Here is a 25,874-nt window from a genome sequence, read left to right as displayed (position 1 = left end):
CTGGATCAACCAAAATGTGAAAAAATAGAGGTCCGCACAATGGGGAGCTCCCCTTAAAGGATTTTATTCTGCGAAAATAAGTGACGTTTCGAGCTAAAAAACGCTCTTCTTCAGACTCATATGTCTTCTAGTGAGTCGCCATCTTCACGTCAACAATCACGTGACTCAAAAACATTTCTCTGTCGCATATATCAGGAGCAGAAGGGGAGCGATTTAGTCAGACGCTGAATTGGTGACACTAATCTTGGGTGTTCACCTTGAAACTCTTCTTCTTGTATAGATCTTCTTCGCTGCCGGGGGGCACGAGATGCGTGTGAAGCGTCCGTGTTTTCACAAACATCTATATGAATTATAAGTGTAACTTTACTGGTGCGCCCAGACGCACAACCGAGTTGTGGTAACTCTAGTTTATTATCTTATATCCAGGTGATGCTGGCGGAGCTGAAGGGGACGGAGGAGGTTTATGCCGTTAAAGTGTTGAAGAAGGACGTGATCCTGCAGGACGACGACGTGGACTGCACCATGACCGAGAAGCGCATCCTCGCCCTCGCCCGCCGACACCCCTACCTCACCCAGCTCTGCTGCTGCTTCCAGACACGGGTACAGCACAGACAGCACACAGACATCACAATCACATTATTAATATTAAGAAAAATAATAGATATAGCGCTTTTCTAGGTACTCAAAGATGCTTTATGTGAAATGCAAAAAGAACAATACAAATGTAAAATAGAGAATACAAAACGCTGAAGACGCTCACATCTGTATAGATATCACTGTTCACCTGTTTTCTCTGTCCCATCCCTCTGTCTCTCTCTCTCTGCAGGACCGTTTGTTTTTTGTAATGGAATATGTGAACGGAGGAGACCTGATGTTCCAGATTCAGCGATCCAGGAAGTTTGACGAACCTCGCTCCCGTTTCTACGCCGCCGAAGTCACCTCAGCCCTCATGTTCCTGCACCGCAACGGGGTCATCTACAGGTAAACACTTTTCTTATTTTTCTGTTTTTCAGCCAAACTTTGTTAGAAAAAATCCCTTTGAACAAGAAATACCTGAAAGATTCTTCATAATATTCATATTCTGTCTTGTTTTAGAGGTGAAAACGGATCGGTAAGTCCAAAGAATTTGATCAATTATTTAAAGGACTACTAATTATGGATATCTTATGGGGAACATACCAGAAGGTGCATAACAACATGTTTCACACTTTTAACTGCATTACATGCTGATTCTCACTTCTTTTTTTTTTTTTTTTTTTTAACATCACATGCTCGTGTCTCGCAGCGAGTCCAACTGTCATGGAAACCAGATGGTCCTAATTCTCACCCTGTCTGTCCGTCTTTCTCTCTCAGGGATCTGAAGCTGGATAACATCTTGCTGGACGCAGAGGGACACTGTAAGCTGGCGGACTTCGGCATGTGCAAAGAGGGCATCATGAACGGAGTGACCACCACCACCTTCTGTGGTACGCCAGACTACATCGCCCCCGAGGTGAGCTCCACTGTGACACGTTCTCCCTCATTTCCTCTGTTGTCTATGTACATTCACTAAAGTGCACTTTTATGTTACTGAAGCCAACGATTACTTTCATTATCGATCAACAGATTAATCATTTGGTCCATAAAATGTCAGAAAATAGCCAAAGACACCCAACACTGTACCCCAAAAGATACGCAGTTGGGATGTCCCAATCAAGTTTTGTGGCCCCTGTTTCCGACCAGAGTCATTTCATACTGAGTATCTGCCGATACAGAGTCCTGATCTCATACTTGTATTTAACCTGGATAATATAGCTGCACAGTGCACACTTGAGTACTTTTATGTTCTTAAAATCAACCCAGTGTGTACGCTGGACAGTTTGATAGCTCTGCAGTGCAATAAGACAAAAATGTCTGCATCCAAAAAACCCCTAATGGCTTTTTATTTAATTTTTACAAAATAACAAATTAAACACACTGAAAATATTTTTATATTGCTCTTATCACAAGTCCACTTCGTGCAGCATTTGTTTTCTTTTAATATAAAATAACAAAGTGAACAAACTAACAATATTTCAGTACAGCTTTTATCAGAAACCCTTTGAGCGTAACATCTTTAAATAAAATAACAAAGTAAACAAGATAAAAATATTTCAGTACGGCTCTTATCAAAATTGCACTTAGTACAGCATTTCTTTTAAATAAAATTGGAAACTAAAATGTCTTTAGACATAGCTCTCAAATAGTTTAATAATAATAGTGACTTACTGGATTCAAATGATCGATACATTGGTACTGGTACTTAAAGGTCCAGTGTGTGAGACTTTGTGGCGTCTAGCAGTGAGGTCATAAAACTGGAAGGAGAACTATGGTGACCGCCTTTAAGTAAAGTAAATGTTAATGATAAAATGTTAACGCAGTTCTTTTTCATGGAATAGATTTAACTGTGCAGATGTGGCTCATTAATGATTTCACTTTCTTCACTGATTCCTCTGATGTTTTCTGAAGTATGAGAAGATTCCTGAAGGAATCTGTGAGTTAGTAATTGCTCTTTGGTGCTTTTAGATGTCCTATAATGTGTTTCTTTCACCCTTTGGCTTGATGCTTTTAATATCTTAAGTATAGCTTTCTGAAATTGGCCTGTTTCTAAAATCTGTCAGATAAATAAAATAACAACAAATAAACGTTCCTTGGCTATAGTTTGAACTTACCAAAATGTGATAAGTTTTCATTTCAAATACAATGTGAGTGATTTTGTGTGCACAAACATTATAATTAAGAGTGATTCACTATTAAGATGTGAGCAAACAGGGTTGACGTATTCATGTGTTCTTCAGTGGTTTCTAATCAAGTGCTTTGCTCCAGTAAACTTGTGTTGCAGTATTTAGTGTTTCATGTCCTCCATGTTGATCCGTGTCGTGTTGTCGGGATTCAGATCCTGCAGGAGCTGGAGTACGGAGCCTCGGTGGACTGGTGGGCCCTGGGGGTGCTCATGTATGAGATGATGGCCGGACAGCCTCCGTTTGAAGCCGACAACGAAGACGACTTGTTCGAGTCAATCCTCCACGATGACGTCCTCTACCCCGTGTGGCTCAGCAAAGAAGCTGTTTCTATCCTCAGAGCGGTACGCGTCAATCTCTGCAGCGTGACACTCCTCTTACAACATTTTCTTTATTTGATTGTTCAGGTTTAAATTTTCTCCATGAGTACATTTCCTCTTCTTCAGCAGGCATTGGAAGGCAAACGAAGAAGAGTTTAATGTAAAAAACTGGATTCAGTAGATTTTATCCAAATCAGATAATGTTTGGTTGCTTTAATTAGTTTCTGTTGGCTTTCAGTTTCTTATCCATGCACTTTTAATGTTGAAATACGGTTGTTTGAATGCTGCTGAAACAACACTTGTATGTTAACAAGAAGCTTAGCTTTTAGTCAGATGTAGTCAGGCTTTAACCAAGATGTTTAAATGTTTTTTGCCTTTAAATGACTGCTGCATTATGTCATGGATCTCTGTGACCTCCAAAACTTTACTTTGAAAAGATTTCGCTTTTCCAAAATGGTTTAACGTGGTTGTCCTGTACTCTTGTTGTCATTGTTGTCTCACTATCATTCATGTTTTTGTCCTCGGAGCTGCGCACAAACGAATGAAAATTCATTCAAAATGCACTTGACACAGAGGTGTTACGATTCTCTTTGCTTCAGTGCGGAGAAGAATAAAAGAAGTCAGAGAGGTTAAAGTGATGACAATGGCATCACACAGTAGACCACAAAGTGCTCCTACAACACTGAACAGACACCAGAGAGACACGGCTCTCAGACACAGTAAATAACATCAGCGCTCTGCTGACCGCTTTCATCACGCTGCCGCTACGCCGCTCTGCTTGCACCACAGAGCCATTAATGCCTCCGCTCTATTATTAGCACTGAAATGCTTTTTTGCTGAATGTCCTCGTCATTTTTATGGCTGGAACCGCAGCCGAGCGTCTCAAAGGGGGCTGGCTTTCAGACAATATGATTAGAAATCAAAAGTGTGCATTGTGTGTGTTGTGTGTGTAGTTCATGACCAAAAACCCGGCCAAGCGTCTGGGCTGCGTGGTGAGCCAGGGCTGCGAGGAGGCCATCAAGACCCACGCGTTCTTCAGAGAGATCGACTGGGTCCTGCTGGAGCAGAGGAAAGTCAAACCCCCCTTTAAACCCCGGATTGTAAGAGACACACACACACACACACACACACACACACACACACACTGTTTTTAAGCCTTATACAACTGACAAAACTGTTAAATGTGCCCTTCTGTTGGTTTCCATGTACTTCATCAATCATGCATTCTACATTTAATGCTATTTATTTATTTATTTTACTGACTTTTGCAAACAAAACCTCTCAGATTAGAAAAAGATGAATTCTTAATATATTTTTTTCTCCTCACATCCACAAGCTTCTGTGTCCTTCTGCAAAAACACTTTGCTCTATAGTTTACGGTAAAACGAGGTCCTCTTGTGGCGAGAACAGCTCACAAAACATTAATAGTGAAAAAAAAAAACAAAGAAAATGCCAAGAAGCAACTGCCAAGCATGATGTTGATTATAGAGCTGTTTGTTTTGATTCCCATCTCCCATCTGGGGTCGCCATTATTTCTTTTTACAATATTTAATTTACAAGATTGCACAAACACACATAACATCACATTCATGTAACATTCAACACTAATACAAGCATCGAATATACACAGTAGCTCTACATCACGATTTATCTCTTCAGTAGTTGAGAAAATAAAATACCTGGAAACTTATCAGCTAGATCACAAGAAAAGATTAGATACATAGCTCAAAGTCGATTTCATATCTTCAAGACCATCAAAAGTATATATTATATATAGAGTTCCACAGTGTATTTTTGTAGTAAAATTCATTCATGGCTATTTTGTTCAAAGACAAAGGTTGATGTTTGGCTTATTTTTTTAATATTTGTGGAAAAACATATTTACATTTCTCAAAGTCAGGTATTAGAAACAGTGGTATCAGGTTTTTATTGGCCGTAGTATTAAAAATGACCAGCTATTTTCATTGTTGTGACAATCTCCGCTGCTCCTAAACAAATAATGGAGAAATTATGGCGTTAAGGAGACAGCAGTCAAAATTTATTTTGCTGTTATTACTATTGTAAATGCTATTTAATGTTAAATTTTAAGTGAGTTAGGTTTTATTTATTATGTGAATTTGTTAATTGTGTTGTGTATTTATCCACATTTATACATTTAAGTGTACTTTAAACTGAGTTCATATATTGCTCAGTTTCAAGCTTAAGTTTACCTTGGCAATAGAATTAATTTAGAATTTAATTTCAGTTTCAGTTCAACCACCATTTAGGCACCGATACATTTTTAAAAGCATCGTTCTAGCACCAGTTTCAGAAAGAAAACCAAATGATACCCAAACCTGTGTAAAGGGAAACCACTCAAATATTCAGTTTCACTGGGAAATATATCACAGCACAGACGCTAAAGACGGACTTACTTCTGTTTCACTTTGATAATTATATATTCTGATGCAATAGAAATGCTTTTCTTTCCCGTTAGTAATTTTATGACCCCTGAGATTAATCCTGCAAACTGCTAAAGGAGGTATGTCGCCCCCGGTTGTAGATTGAGTTGCCACACATTCATGTAGGTGACACTATGCAGGCTGTGTGTGTGTGTGTGTGTGTGTGCGTGCGTGCGTGCGTGCGTGCGTGCGTGCGTGAGTGATCTTTAAGGGCTGGCCGATATTGGTTTTTCAGGGCCGATACTGATACTGTTCATTAGTAGTTGAAAAGACCGACAACAGATATTTGGAACAGATATGCATTTACAATAAAAATGTTCCTGACAATATTTTGATATATTTGTAATATAACAAACTGTGACAAAAAACTTAATCCAGAAGTCTTTAGCAAATGTTAAATCAGTGCTGAATTATCAACATCATATAACTGCATAAAGTTCCCAGCAACTTTTTTTTTTAATATAAAGTCAAGCAAAAATTGAAATTAAAATGCATAAATTAAAAATAGCTCACTGAGGTTTTACAAAGTCAAAGTTCCTCCCATGCTGACACTTTCTTTCCACTTTTTAATTAATTACTTTTACTGGCGATCATTAAAAAAAAACACCAATACAGATAATCTGCAAAATGCCAAACTATCAGCCCCAATAATCAGCCAGGCCGATAATTAATCTGTCGACCCGTAATTATCTTCACAACAAAGGCAGCAAGTCTCAGAGGTCTGAAGGTGTCGCTCTAATGTCACTTTTAAAGCTCTAGATAATAGAGAAGTTTCTTCCTCTGACATCCCTCTGTGTGTGTGTGCGTGTGTGTGTGTGTGCGTGTGCCTCTGCAGAAGACCAAGCGAGATGTGAATAACTTTGACCAGGACTTCACCAAGGAGGATCCCGTGTTGACGCCCACGGACGAGGCCATCATCCGACAGATCAACCAGGAGGAGTTCAAAGACTTCTCCTACTGCGCCCCCGAGGAGACGCAGACCTAACACACACACACACACACACACACACACACACACACACACACACACCCAACAACACTAAACCTGGCACGCATGTACGCACACATTGCTGACACTCATACATGTGTAGAACCATAAATCCCTTTACAAAACACTCTCTCTCACACACACACACACACACACACACACACACGTGCGCGCACACGGTCACTCCTTTACTTTGAAGCTATTGGTTGTTGTTACTTTTTGGAATATTCTTTACTTGCATTGTGTTGTTCTTGTTGCCTGGGTTTATTATGAATATAAATATGAATATGACTATGAATATGAATATACACACCTGCACATGCTCTCTCTCACACTCACACACACTCTCATGTCGCACACTTTTAATGCAGACATACACACAAACACAACACACTACATTTCCAAGTGTGCAACACAAACACACTTGCTGCACATGCTCAGACAACCAAAACACGCACACACACACGCACACGCACACACAGACACAGACACAGACACACACACACACTGCTTCTCTCCCCAGCACCAGGACTGTGCAGTGGGTGCTGGGTGCAGAGGCCTGTATATAGCCTGTGTTGAGTGGCTGTAATGTGTTGGTATTGTCTGCTAGTAAAGGAGAGTCGTGGCGCATGGACAAGCACCCTACCTGTGTTATTACTGTCCTTATTGTGGACCAGTTAGGGCCAAATACCCTTTGTGCAATACCCTGACTATATATATATTTGATTTGTTTTGTTCACGTGTTATTTTTGACTTTTTCCTCAAAATGTTTTTATTTTATTTTTTATTTTTTTATTTTTTATTGGTGGTATGATTGAAGTCTTGCGCTCATTTACAACGGAGTATTAGTGTCACACTGAAGAAAAATATGTTTAGAATATGTCAACATATTCCCATAATTAAGTTATAATATTATGGAGAAAAAGTCAGAATATTATGTGATTATAAATTTACAAGTAAAAAAATGTAGATTAAAGATTTAGATAAATTTACAACTTTATTAACATAATATTCTGACTTCTTTTTCTCGTCATATTATGAGTTTTTGTCATGAAATAGTATGACTTTATTCTTCTAAAATTTCAACTTTATGCTCATAATATTATGACTATTTTCTGCTGAAATCACAACTTAATTCTCCTACATTTGCACCTTCTTGTTTGAAATAGTAGGAATTAATCTTGATTAAACAAGAATTTTATTCTTGTAATATTATGATTGCTTTTTCCTTATTAAATGAGGACCGCTACATTCTCGTTATGATTTTTCTTGAAATTACGACTTCATTCTTATAATATAACATGTTTCTCGAAATTATTACTTAAATCTGGTGATATGATATTTTCTCAAAATTACAACTTTATTCATGAAATATGACTTTTTTCAAAATTATGAACTGAAATAGAATTACTTTATTCTCAAAATATTTTTAATTTTCACGTCTTTATGACGTTATTCTTATTACGTCATGACCTTCTTATGCTAAGACTTTTTCTCTTGAAAATTGTATGTCTTTAATCATTAAATTACGACTTTATTCTTGTAATAAAACAACTTTTTTCTTTCAGTAGCGTGACTTTAATGAAATTATGACTTTATTCTTGTTATAAAACTTTATTGATGAATTCCATTTCTTTTTCTTCAGCGTGGCACTAATACTCCGTCGTACTCATCCTCCTCCTGACTTGTGTGTATAAAATGAATGTCGAGCATACAAGTTACAGGCTATCAAACTAATTATGTGGAGCACAGTGTTACAGGCGGCCTGTGTAGCAGCGTAAAGCCCGATTTCCAGCTGTTTCATCCATCTGATAGTTTCTGAGTCTGTCCCGCCGGCGTGAATGTGCTGGCCCGTGGGTCTTTTTTTGTTGTTTTTGTTGTTGTTGTTGTGAATGAAAGTTTTCTGAAGTGTGAAAGCATGATTTTTCTTTTTCCCTGTTGGTGTGTGACTTTCGTCCTCAGCATTTCTGTTTCTATAGTTACCATCAGTGTTTTCAGCCTCCCCTCCTTTTCCTTCCCCTCTCCTCCAAAGCACCAATTCCCCTTTCCTGCCTCCAGCAGCCGTCTCACTCAGCCAAAACCACTTGCTTTTCTGACTTTTGCTTTTTTTCAAGAATGGCTTTTCTTTCTTATTGCTCTTTCTTTTTTATGATAGATACTATTATTATTATTATTATTATTATTATTATTATTATTATTATTATTATTATTATTATTATTATTATTATTATTATTATTGTAAAGTGTATCTGGAGGAAACCTTTGTGTAAAATACTATAACTATACTATCATAGGTCTGTTACAGCCGGGCGGGAAGAAATGTGGAAAACCAGCAGCTGAATTACCTCTCACGTCAAACACACACACACACACAACAAAATACCCACACACATACAGACTTCTCTCCTCTGCCTCCTCCCTCTTCTGCTCACCCTCCTTCCATACAAACACACACATGCACACACAGAGAAGGACTGTTGTCGCGTGTACTGTACAGTGATTCTGAAGGCGAGCTGGTTGCTCTGTGTGCAGTAGAGTCGGTGTGTAGTGAAGCTTTGTGCACCCAGGGGTAGGGCTGTTCCTGGTCACACTATCTTACTCTGTGCCAAAATGTAGTGCAACAGCCAGGCTAGTCCTGTCTGGTCTGATTCCAATAAAACACTGAGCTGTCTACATCACTCCCAGACTCCTCTGCGTCCTCTTTCCCTGCACGCTTTTTGGTATCGATTCTCGCCTGCTGCTGCTCAGAGGCTGCTCTGGTCTGTGGGATGATTGAGAGTTTGTGAGAAGAGAGGGGGAGTGGAGGAAGAGAGGAAGGGGAGGGGAGGGGAGGGAGGGGTGATGCTTTTCTGGCCAGCTGACCTATCATTGTTCTCAGTTTTGGAGGCCCTGCAGGTGATGCACATGCAGAGTGGAGAGGAGACTCACTGTTGAAGTCATCTGTGCTGCGGGCGGACCTCTTACCTTGTGACATTTGGCACCGCTAATTGCCTCTCTGATTAATTGGGCTACCTGTGATGGTGCAAATTGTGGCAGGGAGGTTCCCTGCTGTGCTGTGAAGTCCTGCTGCCTCTGTGTCTTCTGTTGTGAGCCGGTGATCACCATGACGTCGGATAGAGGCGCCTGTTGGACGCGATGACAGCTGACAAGGAGAAGAGAAGGTAAGGCTGCATTTTAATAAGCATCTCCGCTGTGTATTTCATGTGTTTCTTTAGAAATATTCTGACTTTTTTTATTTTGTGGCTTTAATTTATTTTTTTCTGTGACTGTGTGGCACTCATTGTTCAGAATTGGGTAAAAAAAAATATACATTCTTATTGTTAATTAGGATGAGGAAAAAAATGTTTAAAAAGTCCCTCTTTTTGTCCCTCAATTTGGTCTAATTTCTGTCAAAATCATGGGAAGAAGGCAATGAGCACTGAAAGAAGAAATGACCCAAAAATTTGCACGAAATTAGTAAAAGAATTTAAGAAAGTTACCTGAAAAGTAGTTTTAAAAATGATATAAAAAATAAGAAAGACACAAAACAAGGTAATAACATTGAAAAACATATTGAAATTAAAATCTTAAATAATCAAATCAAGTTAATATATATATGTATGTATATGTATTTTAAATATAGTTTTTTCCCATACAGCTTTCCCTAGCTTTTTAAAAATAATTTTGTAAATCTACTTTACGGATATTTTACCCAGAAAATGACTAGTAGAAGTTAAAGTCACCTATTAGCGTATAACTTGATTTGAATATTTAAGTGTCTGATATTTACTGTACTTAAGTATCAAAAGTAATTTCATGATATTAAATGCAAGGGGAAAAAAGCAAGTAGTCAGAATTTTGAGAATTATAATGTTTTTTTAACATTTTCCACCTTAAAAATGGAGCGTACATTACACTGCAGAAAAACAAGGTCTTTTTACAACTTAAAGGATTTTAAGAACAAAATCCAAGAAACAGATCATCCCTTTTGCAGTAAGTAACTAATATGCGAGGGGGAATGTAATAAAGTATAAGTTTTATTTAGGAAATGTAGTCTAGTAAGTGAAAGTTGACAGAAATATAAAAACTCAAATAAAGTAGAGATTCCCCAAAAAGTTCTCAAGTACTGTAACAACGTTATTACATCACTGCTTAATGCCAATCCAAATTTTTCTTTTTCTGAAATAAGGACTATGGAGTTAACATGTCGATAGGCTTCCCATAGCAACATTACTTAAAAGTTTATCAAAAAACATATAGCTTACCAGTACTTGAGTGGCATTCCCGCCAGTTTTCCAGTTTTTTTTTTTTTTTTTTTTGGGTGTTGGTCAGTAACTGTGGCGATGCGGTGAGCCAAAACATGGTGTTGTTGCCTCGCTGAGCGTCAGCCACAATGCACCACTGTCCTTCCACATCTGTTCATCATTGGTGAAAGAACAACTCAAATCCTTTAAAAAAAAAAAGGTAAACTTATGCAATTGATATTTTAAGTACAAGTAAAAAAGCCGTAGAAATGTACTCTTACTAAAAGTGAAAGTAGGCTCATGAAAAGAAAAAAAAAACCCTAAAATTTGAGGTTTCATAAGTTGAAGTAATACACACTTCCCCACATGTTGAGAAGTTCTCCTCATTCTTATCAGATAATGTCAAAAGGTCACTGTGTCTTCAAACTGAAGCATGACTATTTAGTAGTAGTATTTAGTAGTACTATTCAGTTCAAGCTGTTTGTAAGAAAAAAGTATGATAAAAAGTAATTAAAAAGTGCAGTATTTCTTTATAAACTTTGGTGTAATGAAGTAAAAGTTCAAGTATCTCAAAGAATCACAAAGAGTAAATGCACCGTGCTATCTTGCACCTCGCTCACTTCGTGTGAATATTAGCAGAAAAAAAAAGAAAGAATTGATCTTAATAACTTTAACAAAGTATGGTTGCAACGGTAGAAGATGTTCATGGTGCGATAACTGTCCTGGAATAAGTCACAGTTTCATGGTATACAGTATTAAACAATTATCACTGTAAGTGTTATAATGAGTTTTAATGACCCTTAAAAGAGGGAAAACAAGTGTTTTTTTTGTTGAACAAACATATTTATCATAATTAATTTAAACTGTATTTTAAATAAAGTATGTACATAACTACAATAAGCAGTCAAGGAGTAAAGACAGTGTACGCACAAAAGTGAGATTCTCTATCCTGTTGCATTTTTTTTTTAATACCATAGATGAGCAAACCTACTTAGTATGATAAACTTTAGTTTTCATGCTGGTTTCACAGTAACGCTGTAACAAACACAACAGTCCGAGTATGCTCAAAATATCATCACGTGTGTGCATCCTTTCTGTTTTTAACACTGAGTGAGTTTTAGTGACTTTAAATTCTCATTTTTGTTTTGTGAAATCCATGTGAATTTCATGAAGATGTCCTCTTTCCTCTGCAGGGCGATCAGCCGCGAGGCCGCCAGAAGGAGACGACGGGTGGAGTCTGAGGTGTTTGGAGATTTGTCTGGCCTCTTGCCGCTGCAGCCGTCTGTCCGAGCTCACCTGGACAGGCCCTCGGTTATTCGCCTCACCCTCAGCTACATACGCGTGCACGCACTACTCAGAGGTACTGACGGTCATCACACACACGCATATCACGCACATAAAGCCGGGGCTTGCAGTACATACGCAGGTTAATATCTAACAAAAAATTATACAAAAAGCAAAAAAAAAATCAATTTACCTATTCATGCAGATGACATTCATGGCTATAAGTTTATTGTAAATTCTGAACAAAAATATTTGCTCTTCTTGTACACAGACAGCTACCGGACAGAAATGAAACATAAGTTTGTTGTGGTAAAGTGTAGTCGCAAGACCGACGGGTTTGAGACAAGTGTCAGACAGAGGAAGTCCTCTATAACATGAGTCACCTGTAAAACACACACGCACGCGCACACACACACACACGGTTTGTAGGCCACAAAATCTGTGCTGTGAACATCCTTTTGTTCATAATTTCCACAAACACTGAACCCCCTGAGACTGCAGAGCAGTACAGTTTCTCATAAAAGGAAGCAATTTTGTTAAAGAAGTCAGACAGTAACACAATTAATAAACCCACTTCCTGTCTTGTGCTGTTTCAGGGACAAAAGCCGAGGCCAGCCGAGCAGTAACAAATGCGCAAGTGACGGATGATGGAGAGGAACGGCGAGGGCGAGACGGAGGATGTGACGAGCGGGAGGAGGAGAAAGACACGGAGGATGTCAAAGCCTCTGAGGAGACCAACATGTACCTGAGGATCCTGGAGGGATTTCTGATGGTTCTGTCCACTGAGGGAGACATGATCTACCTGTCTGACAACGTCAGCAAGTACATGGGGTTGACACAGGTACACACACACACACACACACACACACACACACACACACATTTACGTGAATGATGCACATTTAGGACGCAGGATTTGAAGATGAATATGTGCTTTATATTTACAGACCGAGCTGATGGGACACAATATTTTTGAGTTTACTCACCCTTGTGACCACGAAGAAATCAGAAATAATCTACGTCTAACAGCAGGTGTGTGTGTGTGTGTGTGTGTGTGTGTGTGTGTGTGTGTGTGTGTGTGTGTGTAGACATGCTGCCAGCAGAGTGTGTGCTCAGTCTGGGTTATATACTCCGTGGTTATGTGTTGTTTTTGAGAGATCATACACACTTGAGCAGTTCTGTACATGTTGCTTCTTATATAACTTGTTTTTGGGCTGTTTTTTTTTTTTAGAGGAAGTTTGGTGCGGTGCAAAGAGGGACTTTGTCATGAGGATAAAAAGCGCTCTGACACACAGAGGAAGAAGCGCCAACCTCAAGTCAGCTACGTGGAAGGTTGGTGAGAAACAACACCTCACAACATTGTGAGGTGACAAACCGTTTCTGATCATGTTTATCAAACATCTGAAATGGATTGTAGTCAGCGAAGAGTTGAAACTCGTGAATTTCTTTGTGATGCATCAGAGCTTGTAAACGTAAACTTTGTAATTCGCACATTTCTGTCGATTTTGTATCACTGGTTAGTCTTGAAACATGATGAATTATGCAATCTTTGTTCGTTTTTTAAGTATCACTGAGTATATTCTAGCCACTCAAGCCTTTGTTTGCTCATTTTTGGCTCTCGGGTACTTTAACTTTTTAAATTCTGTCTCTTAATGCCTCTGTGCGATAGCCGTTTTCCAGCTGTCGATCTCTGCACCCGTGTGTGTATCCGTCCCTTTTCGTGAATGCGATATCTCAAGAACACCTCAAGGGAATTTCTTCAAATTTGGCACAAATGTCCACTTGGACTCAATAATTAAATAATTAGATTTTGGTGGTCAGAGGTCAAAGATCAAGGTCACTGTGACCAGGTTTGTCTCATTCTTGTGAACATGATATCTTTAAAGAGCACTTTCAGAGAATTTCTTCAAATTTGGCACAAACGTTCACTTGGACTCAAGAATGGTCAAGGTCACCGTGACCTCACAAGACATGCTTTTGCCATAACTCAAGAATGAATGCACTAATTATAGCAGTATTTCACATAAATGTCTAAAAGGATAAAATGATTTAGACGTGTTGATTTTGTATAACCAAAAGGTCTTTAAATCCTGCTCTCTGTGGTTTTAGGTTCTCCACTGTCGGGGCCGAGTGAAGGTGTGTGTCGCCCCGTCTTCAGTTTCCTGCCTGCTGCTGACCTGCCAGTCTCTGCCCCTGTCACACACACTCCTCAGCACACACACCTTCACCAGCCAGCACAGCATGGACATGAGGTTCACGTACTGTGACCAGAGGTGATTTAAAGTGCATACACACACGCTTTTGTGCAATTAACATCTATCTTGTAAGCACTAAAAGTAGCCACAGATGAAAACATAAAGCAAATATTTAATACTAAAAAATAACAATAGGTCTAATAATGAAAAAAGCCCCAGATCTAATAATCTGTCATTAAATTCATATTTGTGTGTGAATAAAAGTTACATCCCAACACTATTATCATAAATAACAATTTTTGCAAATCAAGTCAGTAGATTTTGAATTATAGCATTTGTAGAGTACTATTTACTCAATATTAATTACTAACAAGTAACATTTTTTTCATCACCATTCATAATAAATCTGGGAATGTAAAAAATGAAATGATTTTAAGGGTAAATAGGTGCCAGATTGCATAAAAAACATAAAGCTAAATTTAGCCAGAATAGTATTAAATATGCTAAATATGCTGCTTTTCTGTGGCTTTTTAAAATTTTTTTTTTTACTGTTAATCACCTCGTATTACATTATATTTGTGAAGAAAACAATGTTTTTCTTGTTTGCCTACACGGTGAACAAAGCATCCAAAAGCTGAGAAAACTGTTGAAAATTTGGAGTAAGAGGAGGCTGTGTTAAATAGCTGGACTCCTAAAACTTCAATTCATGAAAAATGTTCGCCTTTTTTGGATTCTTCGTTCACCAAATAGGCATGAGAGTTTTCTTCCTGAATTCGACGCCACACGAGGTGAGCAATCGGTTCACAAATGATCATGTGAGGGGGTAAAAAAAATCATGTAAGCGGTTAATTCAACGTGACAAAAATTAAAAAAACAAAACATCCAGAACTTTAACGGCTTCTGTGTTCCCTTTTTACCTTCCCCCTTTTTTTAATTTTAGACCAACGACTGCACAATATCAGTGAACCTTAACTTGTTTGCTGCTGCTGCTGAATAACTAAAACTAAATTGGCAGGACGAACAGTAATTAACTCCTCAACATCAGCTGAAGTTTTTCAGACAGTATTTTTGTAAAATAATCGGTACTTCTTTGTGTGTTTTTGCAGAGTGACTTTGCTTTTAGGTTACAGTCCAGAGGACCTGCTGGGCCGCTCCATCTATGATCTCTGTCACACACTCGACACAAACTGTTTGGCCAAAAATCACCTCAACCGTAAGTATCGATGCACATACACACGCGACACACCTGCACCTGTCTAATTTCACCTCTGTCTCTGCAGTGTGTTTGAAGAGTCAGTCAGTCAGCGGTCAGTACAGGATGCTGGTCAGAGGTGGAGGTTACGTCTGGGTGGAGAGTCACAGCGCCGTCATCCCCAGCATGCGACCCTCCAAGTCCAGGCCCAGCGCACACCAGCCGCTCTCCATCCTCTGTGTTACCTACGTCCTCAGGTGTGTGTCTGTGTGTGTGTCAGTCTTCATCCAACACAATTAATATTTTGTAAACTTTATTTTGGTAATATTAGCAGCACGGCTCTATGGCGGCGATACTCAATTTGCTTTGCTTGGGGGCCGCTTTTGCAAGGTGACGGGAAGCCAGGGGCCACCAGCCCTGTACATGTTTCAAGGATTTTAGGACATTTCTAAGACTTTAGGACATTTCTAGTATATTAAGACCTTTCCAGGATTTTAGGATATTTCAGGGATTTTAAGTTGTGTTGTTTTTTTTAGGATTTTTTATGACATTTTAGGACTTTTCGAGTATTTTAAGACATTTCCAACATTTTATGATATTTCAAAGATTTTAAGATGTTTCCAGGATGTTGAGATTTTGAGGATACCGGGACATTTCTAGTATTTCTAGGATTTAAGACATTTCATGAATTTTAGGACTTTTCTCAGATTTCAGGACATTTTTAGGACTTAAGGACCTTCATATGGTTTTAGGACGTTTCTAGATTTTCAGGGTTTTCGTATGATTTTAAAACATAAGGGGCTTTGCTGGGACTGCGTTTTTTTAGTTTTTGGGTTTTTTTTGAGTGGTTAAATGTTGTATTTGGGTGTTTCTCACAGCGGTGTGGAGGAACCATCCCTGAAGCTCTCTTTGGCCCAGCATGTCCACGGATGTCTGAGCGGAAACTTGAGTCTAAAGAAAATGTAGGAAGACCGTCATCCTCAAAGAACAAGATTCTCTACCTCCGCCTGTGAATTCTTATCAGATATTTTGTAGATTCAACTTTTATTAAATATGAAACTTTCTGATGCAAAACTACGAGCTGTTTTTTTGTCAACCACCAATATTTCTGATGTATAGTATTTTGATATAACTTCAAATATTTTAACTATCAGAGCTGTGGGTTTTAAGTGGGTTTTGGCGACTAATAAATGTTGATAATTGAGGCAGGTAATTAAGCTTTTCACTTCACAGGTTTGTCACGCTGCTTTGCATAATCGTTGAAGTAGCACAACTTCTCTCTTCCTTTAAGGATAACTGAAAGCTTTACGTGTAGACTGTGGTTGACAGACAGTTGATGGGGCGTAGTGAGAATCAAAATCTGTTGACGAAAGCAGGCAGTTTGACTTTTTCCTGACCTCTCTAGGCCTGACCGTACTTCCTGTAGGGTTTCCTTCTGGGCCACCTGACACGTGGGGTGACATCTGACTGTCAAACATAATGTACACACACACACACACACACACACAGTATATAAAGAGAGATATGTGTAGTGCTGATGAGGAGATGTGAGAAGACCTAGTGAAAGCCACAGCTTCCTGAATAGAGACACTCGACAGGAAAGTTCTCGTGGGAACTTCTTCAACTTTTTACCTCTCGGCTTCTAAATTCACAGACACAGACACAGACACACACACACACACACACACACACACACACACACACACAGACACACAACAGGCAAGTTTCAGTTCAACTGGCTTTACTGGTGTGAAACAAATTGTATTGAAACTAATCAGAATAAAATGCATGATGACAATAATCATAATAATAAAAAAGTTATGAAATAAAATGATACATTTCACAAATTAACTTTTTGTCTAAATATGGTGGAATCTATTGAAAATATTGTTATACAGTAATAATAATCATATAATAGTGCTTATTTATGTTAATAAAGTATTATTTATTGATTTAGTAGTATAAATCATAGAACAGTTTGTTTTGTTTGTGTCTGTTAATCTCTCTCTTCTTTACTCTAAGCATACTGAAAACAAACTTTCTACTTTAGATGATTTATTGAGTGTATGATAAATAATGGCTTACGTCTTACTAATGGACTGTTACCATTATTGCATTAATGCTATATTAATACGATAAGAACTGTTATGTTTCCAATACCTTAGAAGGAGCTGTTACATAGGGAGTGGCTCCTCATCTATGGAGATCACTATGTTGCACTGCTATGTTTCTACGGTAGCCCAGAACAAACAAACCAAACACTGGCTCTCGGCAGGGTCATTCATGTTTTCTCATCGGCCTCCGCAGTTAGCGCCTCTGCTGCAACTGGAGTGCCAGATTTCTTTTTTCTTTTTTTTTTTTTAATGTGTAACTGCTTTTTTCACTGTTTTTACCTGTTAAAATCATCGTGTCTGTTTGTTTTGGAGAGGAAGAGACCTCTGCAATTTTTTGGCTCTTTTTAAAGACCTCCTGAATGTCTGGACCTCAAGTTATCAGAGATAAAAGGTGAGCACAGATTTGCAAGTGCTGGGCCTAGCAGCACAAACGCTGATTTTTTAAAATTAAACAACTTTATTCTGTGTTTTTACAGATGTAAATCCCATGGTTCATTTGCTGGGAGAGGAAGTGAGCTCTGCGGATAATTTGACTCCTCTTAAAAACCTGAATCTCTGAATCAGAAATAAGGTGAGTACACAATAAGCTATAAAATAAAAAAAAGGTGAGCATACATCAGCAGGTGCTGGGCTAGCAGCCTGTCTCTAATAATGCCAAACAGCATTGGAGAAACACTGATTTGTAACATGAAACTGCTTTATTCAGTGTTTTTCTTGTTAAAGTCACAGTGTCTGTTTGTTTTGGAGAGGAAGAGACCTCTGTGGATAATTCGGCTCCAGGTGAAAACTTCCTTACCTATGAACACATAAGGAATTCTGGCCAGAAGAATTTGCAGCTTGTTGCAATCTGCAATCCTGACCGCTAGATATCACCAAAACTCCCTAAATCTTACTTAAGGGGCAGGCTCAAATACAGAATACTGCAATAATTTTTATCAAATGGTTAATTAAACTAAAAAAAAATCTTTTTTACTCACGTCAATGAGAGAGAGCTGGAACTATCAGAGTTTTATTTTTTGTTTTATACAATTTAATTCGATCACTCCTGATAAGACCTATTAATTGACAGGTCTTATCGGAACTATTAATTAATAGAAAGTAGTTTTCTGATGAAAACTGGCAAATGAATCCAAATCTAACTGCATGGCAAAATAAAAAATAATATATTCGATTCTGGGTTAACCAAACATGTAATTTGTCTGTTCACAAACTTGTATATCCTTAAAGTTACAGTTCTTGTGGACCATCCAACCAGTGTCTCTTCTGTCTCATACTTAGAGGTATACATGTGTTTTGATTATATTTTGTATTTAAGGATTTTTGTTGCTCAGTTTCCTATGACAACAGCTGCTGTGGATGTCAGTTGATTTGTATTCTCACCCTCACACTGATGCAGTTCCACTGCAGCATGTTGGCAAAACACTCTTGCTCCATCTAGTGTTTAAATATCATAGTGAAACAACACAGTCAAAATCCACTGCAAGGCAGCCATATTCCTCTCAGTGGACAGGCACATGTGCTGTATGTCCAACAAGCAGTTCACATGTAGACACAGTTTCTGCATATTCTTAAGGAAATAATCAAACACTTACAGGTTTTTAAACAGATATTTCAGAGATCACATTTAAGTTCAAAGCAAAAATATAAAAATATCCAGTGTGTAGAATTTAGGGGGATATATTGACAGAAATTAAATATGGTATAATAAGTATGTTTTCTTTTGTGAATAAAGACCTGAAAATAATAATGATTGTGGGGTTTTTTTACCTTAAAATGAGCTGTTTCTATGTACTTAGGGATCAGATTACTGGCTCTAGATAGGGCCATTCGTGTTTTCACATTTTTGCGTTAGCCACCGTAGTTAGCAGCTCCTCCGAGATGAGCAGTGTTCCAAAAATACTGAGTTTTTAGTTTAGTTTTTAGTTTTTACAGGTTTATATCACTTTTTACAGGTTTATATCACTGGGTCCATTTGTTTTGGAGAGGAAGAGACCTCTGTGGATGATTCAGTGCCTGGTAAAATGCTCCTGAATCTCTGGATCAGGAAAAAAGGAGGTGCTCGTCACAAACTGGTTGAACAGGAGGTTTTTAAAAGGAGCCGAATTATCCACAGGGGTCTCCTCCTCTCTGAAACAAACCAACCTGCTGATTTAAACTGGTAACAACGCTGAAGAAACTGTTGCATGTTACAAATCAGTGTTTTTCAAATGCTGTTTGGTATGTCGAAGACGGGCAGTTAGCCCAGCATCTGCTTATGTGCGCCCAATTTTTTGTCTCTGATAACTTAAGATCCAGCCATTCAGGAGGTTTTCAGTGGGAGCCAAATTATCCACAGATGTATTTTTCTCTCCAAACAAATGAATCAGATGATTTCACTGTATAAATGCTGAATAAAGCAATTTCAGGTTAATTTACAGCCAAAAGTAGCCCATCAGTCAGTGTTTTTTAACATCCTTCTGACAGACGACATACTACAGTCCTGCAAAGCTCTCAATGAAATCCAACAGCTACTTTGTAAAATAAGTGTAATTAAATTCTTATCATAAAATATTTTAAAAATGTATTTGGCTATTAGTCCCGTAGTGTGACCATACTTAAGACATTATCATAGTAATGATGATTCTGTCTGAAAAAATGATGTGTAATATTGGATATGTATTGTACAAAATGATAAAGATTATATTAATCATACGGAATAAAAAATGTACATTTGTGTTTGAAATACCTGTGATCGAAAGTTAAATCTTTCTAGATACAAATTGCTCAAATTCCTGAGTCTGTATACTTTGTCCTTGAAATCTCTGAATCTTTTCTTTGTTTAATGGTTAACTCTCTGCTCTGCGTCTCTTTGCTCAAATGGGAAAAAAGAAGTTTGTTATCAATGATCTTTTCAGCCAACCTCGTGAAACATCTGAAATTGCATTCATGAAGTAACAGCTGATTTTGAGTCTTATTTTGTCCTTTACATGGAAATGAAAGAAACAGTGTTTTGTCCTCTGTGTTCAAACCGTTTCCTCTTGTCTTTATAGGAAATCTTTCTCAACAAGTTGGATTAGTTTGCTGAGTAGACACGATCTGGTTGATTGTGACCATGCCGGTTTTCAAGGTGACCTCTGCAGTTGTTGAGGGAATCGTCATTTCAGAAGCCTGATCACGCCAGTTTGACCGAGTCTGAGGCCCAACTGAGCTGACACAAGAGGTAGATGACGTCATGGTGGGGGGTTTAATTTCAAACTAGCATTTTAAAGGAGCACACTCAGGCTCAAAGCACAGGCAGGGAGACAGTCCTCCAAACTCTCGTGCATTTCCATTAAAAGCACCATGTGACCCAACTGAACTCTTGTTTACGCCAACCCCCCATTCCCACCTCTCCTCCCCCAGTCACAACTCCATGGTTGGGTGGGTGTTGTCAGGCTGTCAGCCAATGACGTGACAGTGTTCACCCTTTGAAACACAGCCGTGATAAATCAGTGCAGAGAGGAAAACACAGAGAGAGGCAGGCGATAGGGAGGATGTAATAAAAGATATGTCACGTGATCGGGGGCATACTGGTGGGGTGATGAAGGAGAGATTGCAAAGTTATAATCACCAGTAATGAAATACTAGTTTATTATGTTTGATTATTAATTGGCTTTTATTGGTCATTGTTTTATTGTGGATTCAATATAAGGCAGTGATACACAACTTAGGGCCCCTGGCCGTCAAAGGTGCCGTTTGGTCCCCCCAAACATTTAGGAATTCACAATAAAAATAAAGCAATTCACACTGGGATTTACTTTTGCACTTTTAGTATACATAAAGTTTCAAAGTATAGAAAATCTGAGTACAGAGTGCATAAATCCTTAAATCCTAGAAACGTCCTAAAAATCCTAGAAATCTCCTAAAATTGTAGAAATGCCCAAAAATTCCTGAAATGTAGTTAAACCCTAGAAATGCCCTAGAATCCCAGAAAGGTCCTAAAATCCTAGAAACATCCTAAAGTCCTAGAAATGTCCAAAAATCCAAAAAACATGTATAGGGCTGCTGGTCTGGCCCCTGGCCTTTTGTCATTTTGCAAAAGCAGACCCAAAGCAAAGCAAGTTGAGCATCCTTGATATAAGGTACATCTAGATAAAGAAAAATCGTAAAAGACAGAATTAAAAATGGTCTCTGGTGCAGAATTCACGGTTCAAAGTTCTTCATCTGGATCTAGTGTGTAAGAAATGAACAAACATGCGTTCAGTTTTACAAAGTGAAAATTGTGACGTTTCATCACAGGATATCAACTTGTAAGAGACAATAAAGCTATATGACCGTTCACAGACAGAACGGTGAGGAGATAAGTGCCACCATTATTGCATTAGTAATTGTGAAACCTTGTCTTGACTTTGTGCCAGTTGCAGTCCAACATGGTTACTATTGATTATTTTATTCGATTGACATCAGAGTGACGGTACTTGATGTTCACAGCATTTTCAGTCACGCCACACCAAACCTCAGTGTGCCTATATTTTTTACACATGTCAAAAAAACCCTAATTGAGCTACAATTCAGTTTGCTTTACAGGTTGTGTAATCATGTGTTTGTACCTCTGTATAAGCATAGGAGTGTGTGTTTGTACCTGCACCCGGGGGCATGATCTAATCTTATCTTCTGTGCAGAGTCCACAAGTGTAAGACCAGGTCAGGGCCTTCATTCAGACAAGCTCAGCACTAAGAAGCTCCCTGCACCATGTAGAGCGGCAGACAATCGCACACATGCTGCAGGCTACATGTTGGTGTGGAATAATGTGAACGTGCAATGAATGCACTGTTGTAAAAGAGCCACGCTATCTTACATGTTCTCAGACAATGAGAGCAGATGCCATAAACATATCACAAACATAAAAAGTTGTTACTGTCTCATGAGAGTGTTGTGCATGCTCACCTCAAACTAACTCTTTGAGGTGAGCATGCACAACTATATTCAAAGAGGAAATGTGTCAAAAATTATTTACACACTGCATTCTCAGCTACTGAAAAAATGCCAGTCCAATTTTCCATAACAAAAGGCTTGCATTGTACATTTCTGCAAACCATGCATATGTTGTACATCTTATGTGTACAATATTAATATTTCTAAAGTGATGCAACGTATTAGCTGACTTCATCATTATGCCGTGGTGGAAATAGTCAATAATGTGACAGCACCCAACCTGTAAACCACTGTTCAAGACCAACAAACAACTAAACTGCACTTTTTTTTAGTGAGTCATTACTCATTAGTACTCATTAGCCCTGCTGCTTGTAAGGCTGTCTCCTGATTTACCCTTGTCTCATTCATTATTTATTATTATTATTATTATTATTATTATTGTTATTATTGTGTATTATTATTATTATTATTATTATTATTATTATTATTATTATTATTATTATTATTATTATTATTATTATTATTATTATTATTATTATTATTATTATTATTATTATTATTATTATTATTATTATTATTATTATTATTATTATTATTATTATTATTATTATAGGGGCTACCAGAGTTTATTCTAATACAAGATGCGCTACCAATAACACAGAGCGATAGATACAGCAGGATTAAGCCAATCACAGTGCAGTTTGCTTCAGATGACGTATGGAATACGTAAGCGGATACAAACGTTGGATCGTCTTCCGATTGGTGGACAGGACTAAAACAAACCTCTGACCTCTCCAAAGGAACCATGGGAAACCAATATGGCGTTTAGCATCGACGCTAATGTGCTGTTATCATCGAAAAATGGATGAAATATGAATAAATGTGGACGGAAGACACCCAATATCGGATCTATCGTTATGGATTTATTGAACAAGGTCCCGTAAAAACAGCCGATTTCCGGAGCTGAATAGAGAGGCTTCTGACATCGATGCACGGCACCGAGAGCAGCGAAAAAAGTAAGGCGATCCGACAAACCGTCTTTTCTGAATGATTAAAAAAATTTAGAGGGTTAAAAATCGATGTTTTAGGATTTTTTAATAAATTCTAAATCGTTAAAAACGAGAATCGAGATTCTTATGTGAATCGATTTTCCCCACCTCTAACTGTTATGATTAAGCTAAAACTAGAGATAAGTAGCACTCCCCAACAGAGGTCCTAGCAAAGTGCCTAATGTCCTAAAATCCCAGAAAGGATCTACAATACTTGTAATGACCTAAAATCCTCGAAACATCCTAAATCCTAGAAACACCCCGAAATGTCCTGCAACTCCAAAACGTCTTAAAATCTTAGAAACCATCCTAAAAAGCCTGGAAATGACCTAAAAATCTTAGAAACATGTATACAGCTGCTGCGACTGGCCCCTGGCCTCCTGTCTCTTTGCAAAAGGAGCCCCCAAGCAAAGCGAGTTTAGTACCCATGTTATGTGGCAAAAACCTGCAAAACTAATCCCATCAACCTAAATAAATATCAGAATGCAAACACTCATATGGTGTAAACGGTAAACATTACACCTGCTAAACATCAGCATGTTAGCATTGTCATTGTGGCCACATAAGCATGCTAATTTTAGCATAACAAAGCCACTTGCATGCTGAAGGTTATTTTTCTTATTATGGCTGTTATTCACTGGAAATGGTCAATTATTTGTGCTTCTAGTTCCAAACTGTGAATGTAGATCAACTCCCTCATTAATTGTTGCTGCCCATGAGGGTGGTTAATGACCGGTGAACACACAATGGGCCTTATTTCCCACATCTCTCTCACTCACTCGACAGATCAGGGAACTGCTGATGACAGCAGGCCTCGCAGACATCCTTTGATCAAACCACAAAGTACAAAACTGTAGCACTGTGGTCGCTGTACAAAAGGTAATGAATGACCAGGCCGATGCACCTCATATCTACCAGCTTACGTTCCTGGAAACGTAATGAAATGTTGATCAATTTAATATAGTATTCTTTTGTTTTTAAGTGCTTCTCATTCACCCTAACATATTTTTCTTATGCAATCAGTTTAATTATTATCATTATCATGTGGCCTTCAGGCAATTGTTTGGTCTGTAGTGATGCTACCTTTAGGTTCTCCTGGTAAGTTAGCCAAGTGGTTGTTACTAAAATGTATAAAGAGAGTTGACTGGAAAGAAAATAAATGCTGTAGGGAAATTTAGCCACGCTTTTAGATTTAAGTTTTATCTGTGCGGAGTTTGCATGCTTTCCCCATGTTAGCGTGGGTTTTTTCCAGGTTCTCCGGCTTCCTCCCACATTTCAAAGACATGCAGAGAACCATATTTAAAATTATCATAATTATTTAATAATACTGATAATTTGTGTTATTATTATTCAAAATTATTTTACACAATTATTATAACTTTTGAGCAGTTTTGTCAGGTCTTTTATTTGTCACACAAACAGTGCAGTCATAGACAGTGCTCTCAGGCCTTTATTATTTTCAGTGTTTCCTCAATATGTAGCATGGCAAAAAATAATTTTCTTATTTATTTATTTACTTATGTATTTATTTATGTTTTCTTTTTTGGCTTTCCACTTTTTTTTGTGTGCTAATTTTCAGTATTTTTTTTTTTTTAACCTATATTCTGCTTATTCCTTTATAATTTCTAACTGCTTTTAGGGGCACAGTGTGTGTCCTTTAATTTAAAGTTGCTCATTGCTTTCTTCCCATGCTTTTGAAAGAAATACTTTGCCAGTTTGCCCAGATTTCAAATGAGTAGCTCTATTTTCTCATCCAGAATTGTAAATGTCTGTATCTTTTTTCCTTTCAGTGGAATATGTTTTTTATATACTCACCCACCCCCTGTAAATAAAGCAGACTTTTATATTGAGGGAATGGAAGTCTTCATCCCCTCCTTGTTATAAAAGATGGCTCAATGATATGATTTCCTGCCTACATCTGGAGGATATAAGATATTCTTTGTCTAACTCTAATTCGAAATTTGTAAAGATTTGGGGGCCCTTCGTGGATCACATCAGGCAACAGGGCGCCTAAGTTGTACACCTACTTAATGATCGCTACATTTTTGTGGCTGGAGTACTATTAAGGTCCATGTTACATGCTTTAACTGTCTAAATTTAAAGGACCTTAAGTGTGTTCTGCTTATTTGTTGTTGGTCCTGGTGGTTGAATCTGGTTTCCTGTGGCTACCTGCCTCTGCTGGATTTTTTGTGGCATTAGCATTGGGTAATACCTGCACTGTCTATTTAAGTATGCATGTACAATATATGATGTATAATGTATTATATTCTGTACATACTGGCCTTTTGTTCGGGTTGGGGGTAGGGACTCTGTGTCTCATTCTCTTTTTTTTGTGTGTTGTTTTTGTATTTTCAGAATCAGAATCAGAATCACGTTTATTGGCCAAGTTCAACAAATAAGGAACAAGGAATTTTTT

General features: G+C 38.0%; 2 protein-coding genes across 2 annotated transcripts in view; both read left to right on the top strand.

Annotated features, from left to right (window-relative positions):
- The window catches only part of prkcea (protein kinase C, epsilon a), a 45,312-nt gene extending 38,461 nt beyond the window's left edge, over positions 1-6,851 (top strand). The window contains exons 10-15 of the mRNA XM_042507530.1: positions 427-600; positions 827-981; positions 1,354-1,492; positions 2,915-3,103; positions 4,033-4,179; positions 6,356-6,851. Coding sequence (XP_042363464.1) covers positions 427-600; positions 827-981; positions 1,354-1,492; positions 2,915-3,103; positions 4,033-4,179; positions 6,356-6,505 — 954 coding nt within the window. The 3' untranslated portion in view covers positions 6,506-6,851. The remainder of the gene's footprint in view (positions 1-426; positions 601-826; positions 982-1,353; positions 1,493-2,914; positions 3,104-4,032; positions 4,180-6,355) is intronic.
- A 2,536-nt stretch (positions 6,852-9,387) lies between these two features.
- On the top strand, positions 9,388-16,476 carry epas1a (endothelial PAS domain protein 1a). The gene is made up of 9 exons (XM_042508110.1): positions 9,388-9,669; positions 11,925-12,091; positions 12,612-12,856; positions 12,963-13,047; positions 13,247-13,347; positions 14,125-14,288; positions 15,317-15,423; positions 15,491-15,659; positions 16,281-16,476. The coding sequence occupies exons 1-9, from the start codon at positions 9,644-9,646 to the stop codon at positions 16,366-16,368; spliced, it is 1,152 nt and encodes a 383-aa protein (XP_042364044.1). The 5' UTR covers positions 9,388-9,643; the 3' UTR covers positions 16,369-16,476.
- The last annotated feature ends 9,398 nt before the right edge of the window (positions 16,477-25,874 follow it).

Source organism: Plectropomus leopardus, chromosome 19 (genome assembly GCF_008729295.1).
Source record: "Plectropomus leopardus isolate mb chromosome 19, YSFRI_Pleo_2.0, whole genome shotgun sequence".
Taxonomy (NCBI): Eukaryota; Metazoa; Chordata; class Actinopteri; order Perciformes; family Serranidae; genus Plectropomus; species Plectropomus leopardus.
This window is presented reverse-complemented; position numbering and strand designations above follow the sequence as displayed.

Excerpts from the sequence above, each read along its gene's own strand:
- epas1a (XM_042508110.1), top strand. The coding sequence starts at position 9,644 with ATGACAGCTGACAAGGAGAAGAGAAG. Across the intron at positions 12,857-12,962 it reads AGTACATGGGGTTGACACAG|ACCGAGCTGATGGGACACAA; the intron begins GTACACACACAC and ends TTATATTTACAG. Across the intron at positions 15,424-15,490 it reads GGCCAAAAATCACCTCAACC|TGTGTTTGAAGAGTCAGTCA; the intron begins GTAAGTATCGAT and ends CTGTCTCTGCAG.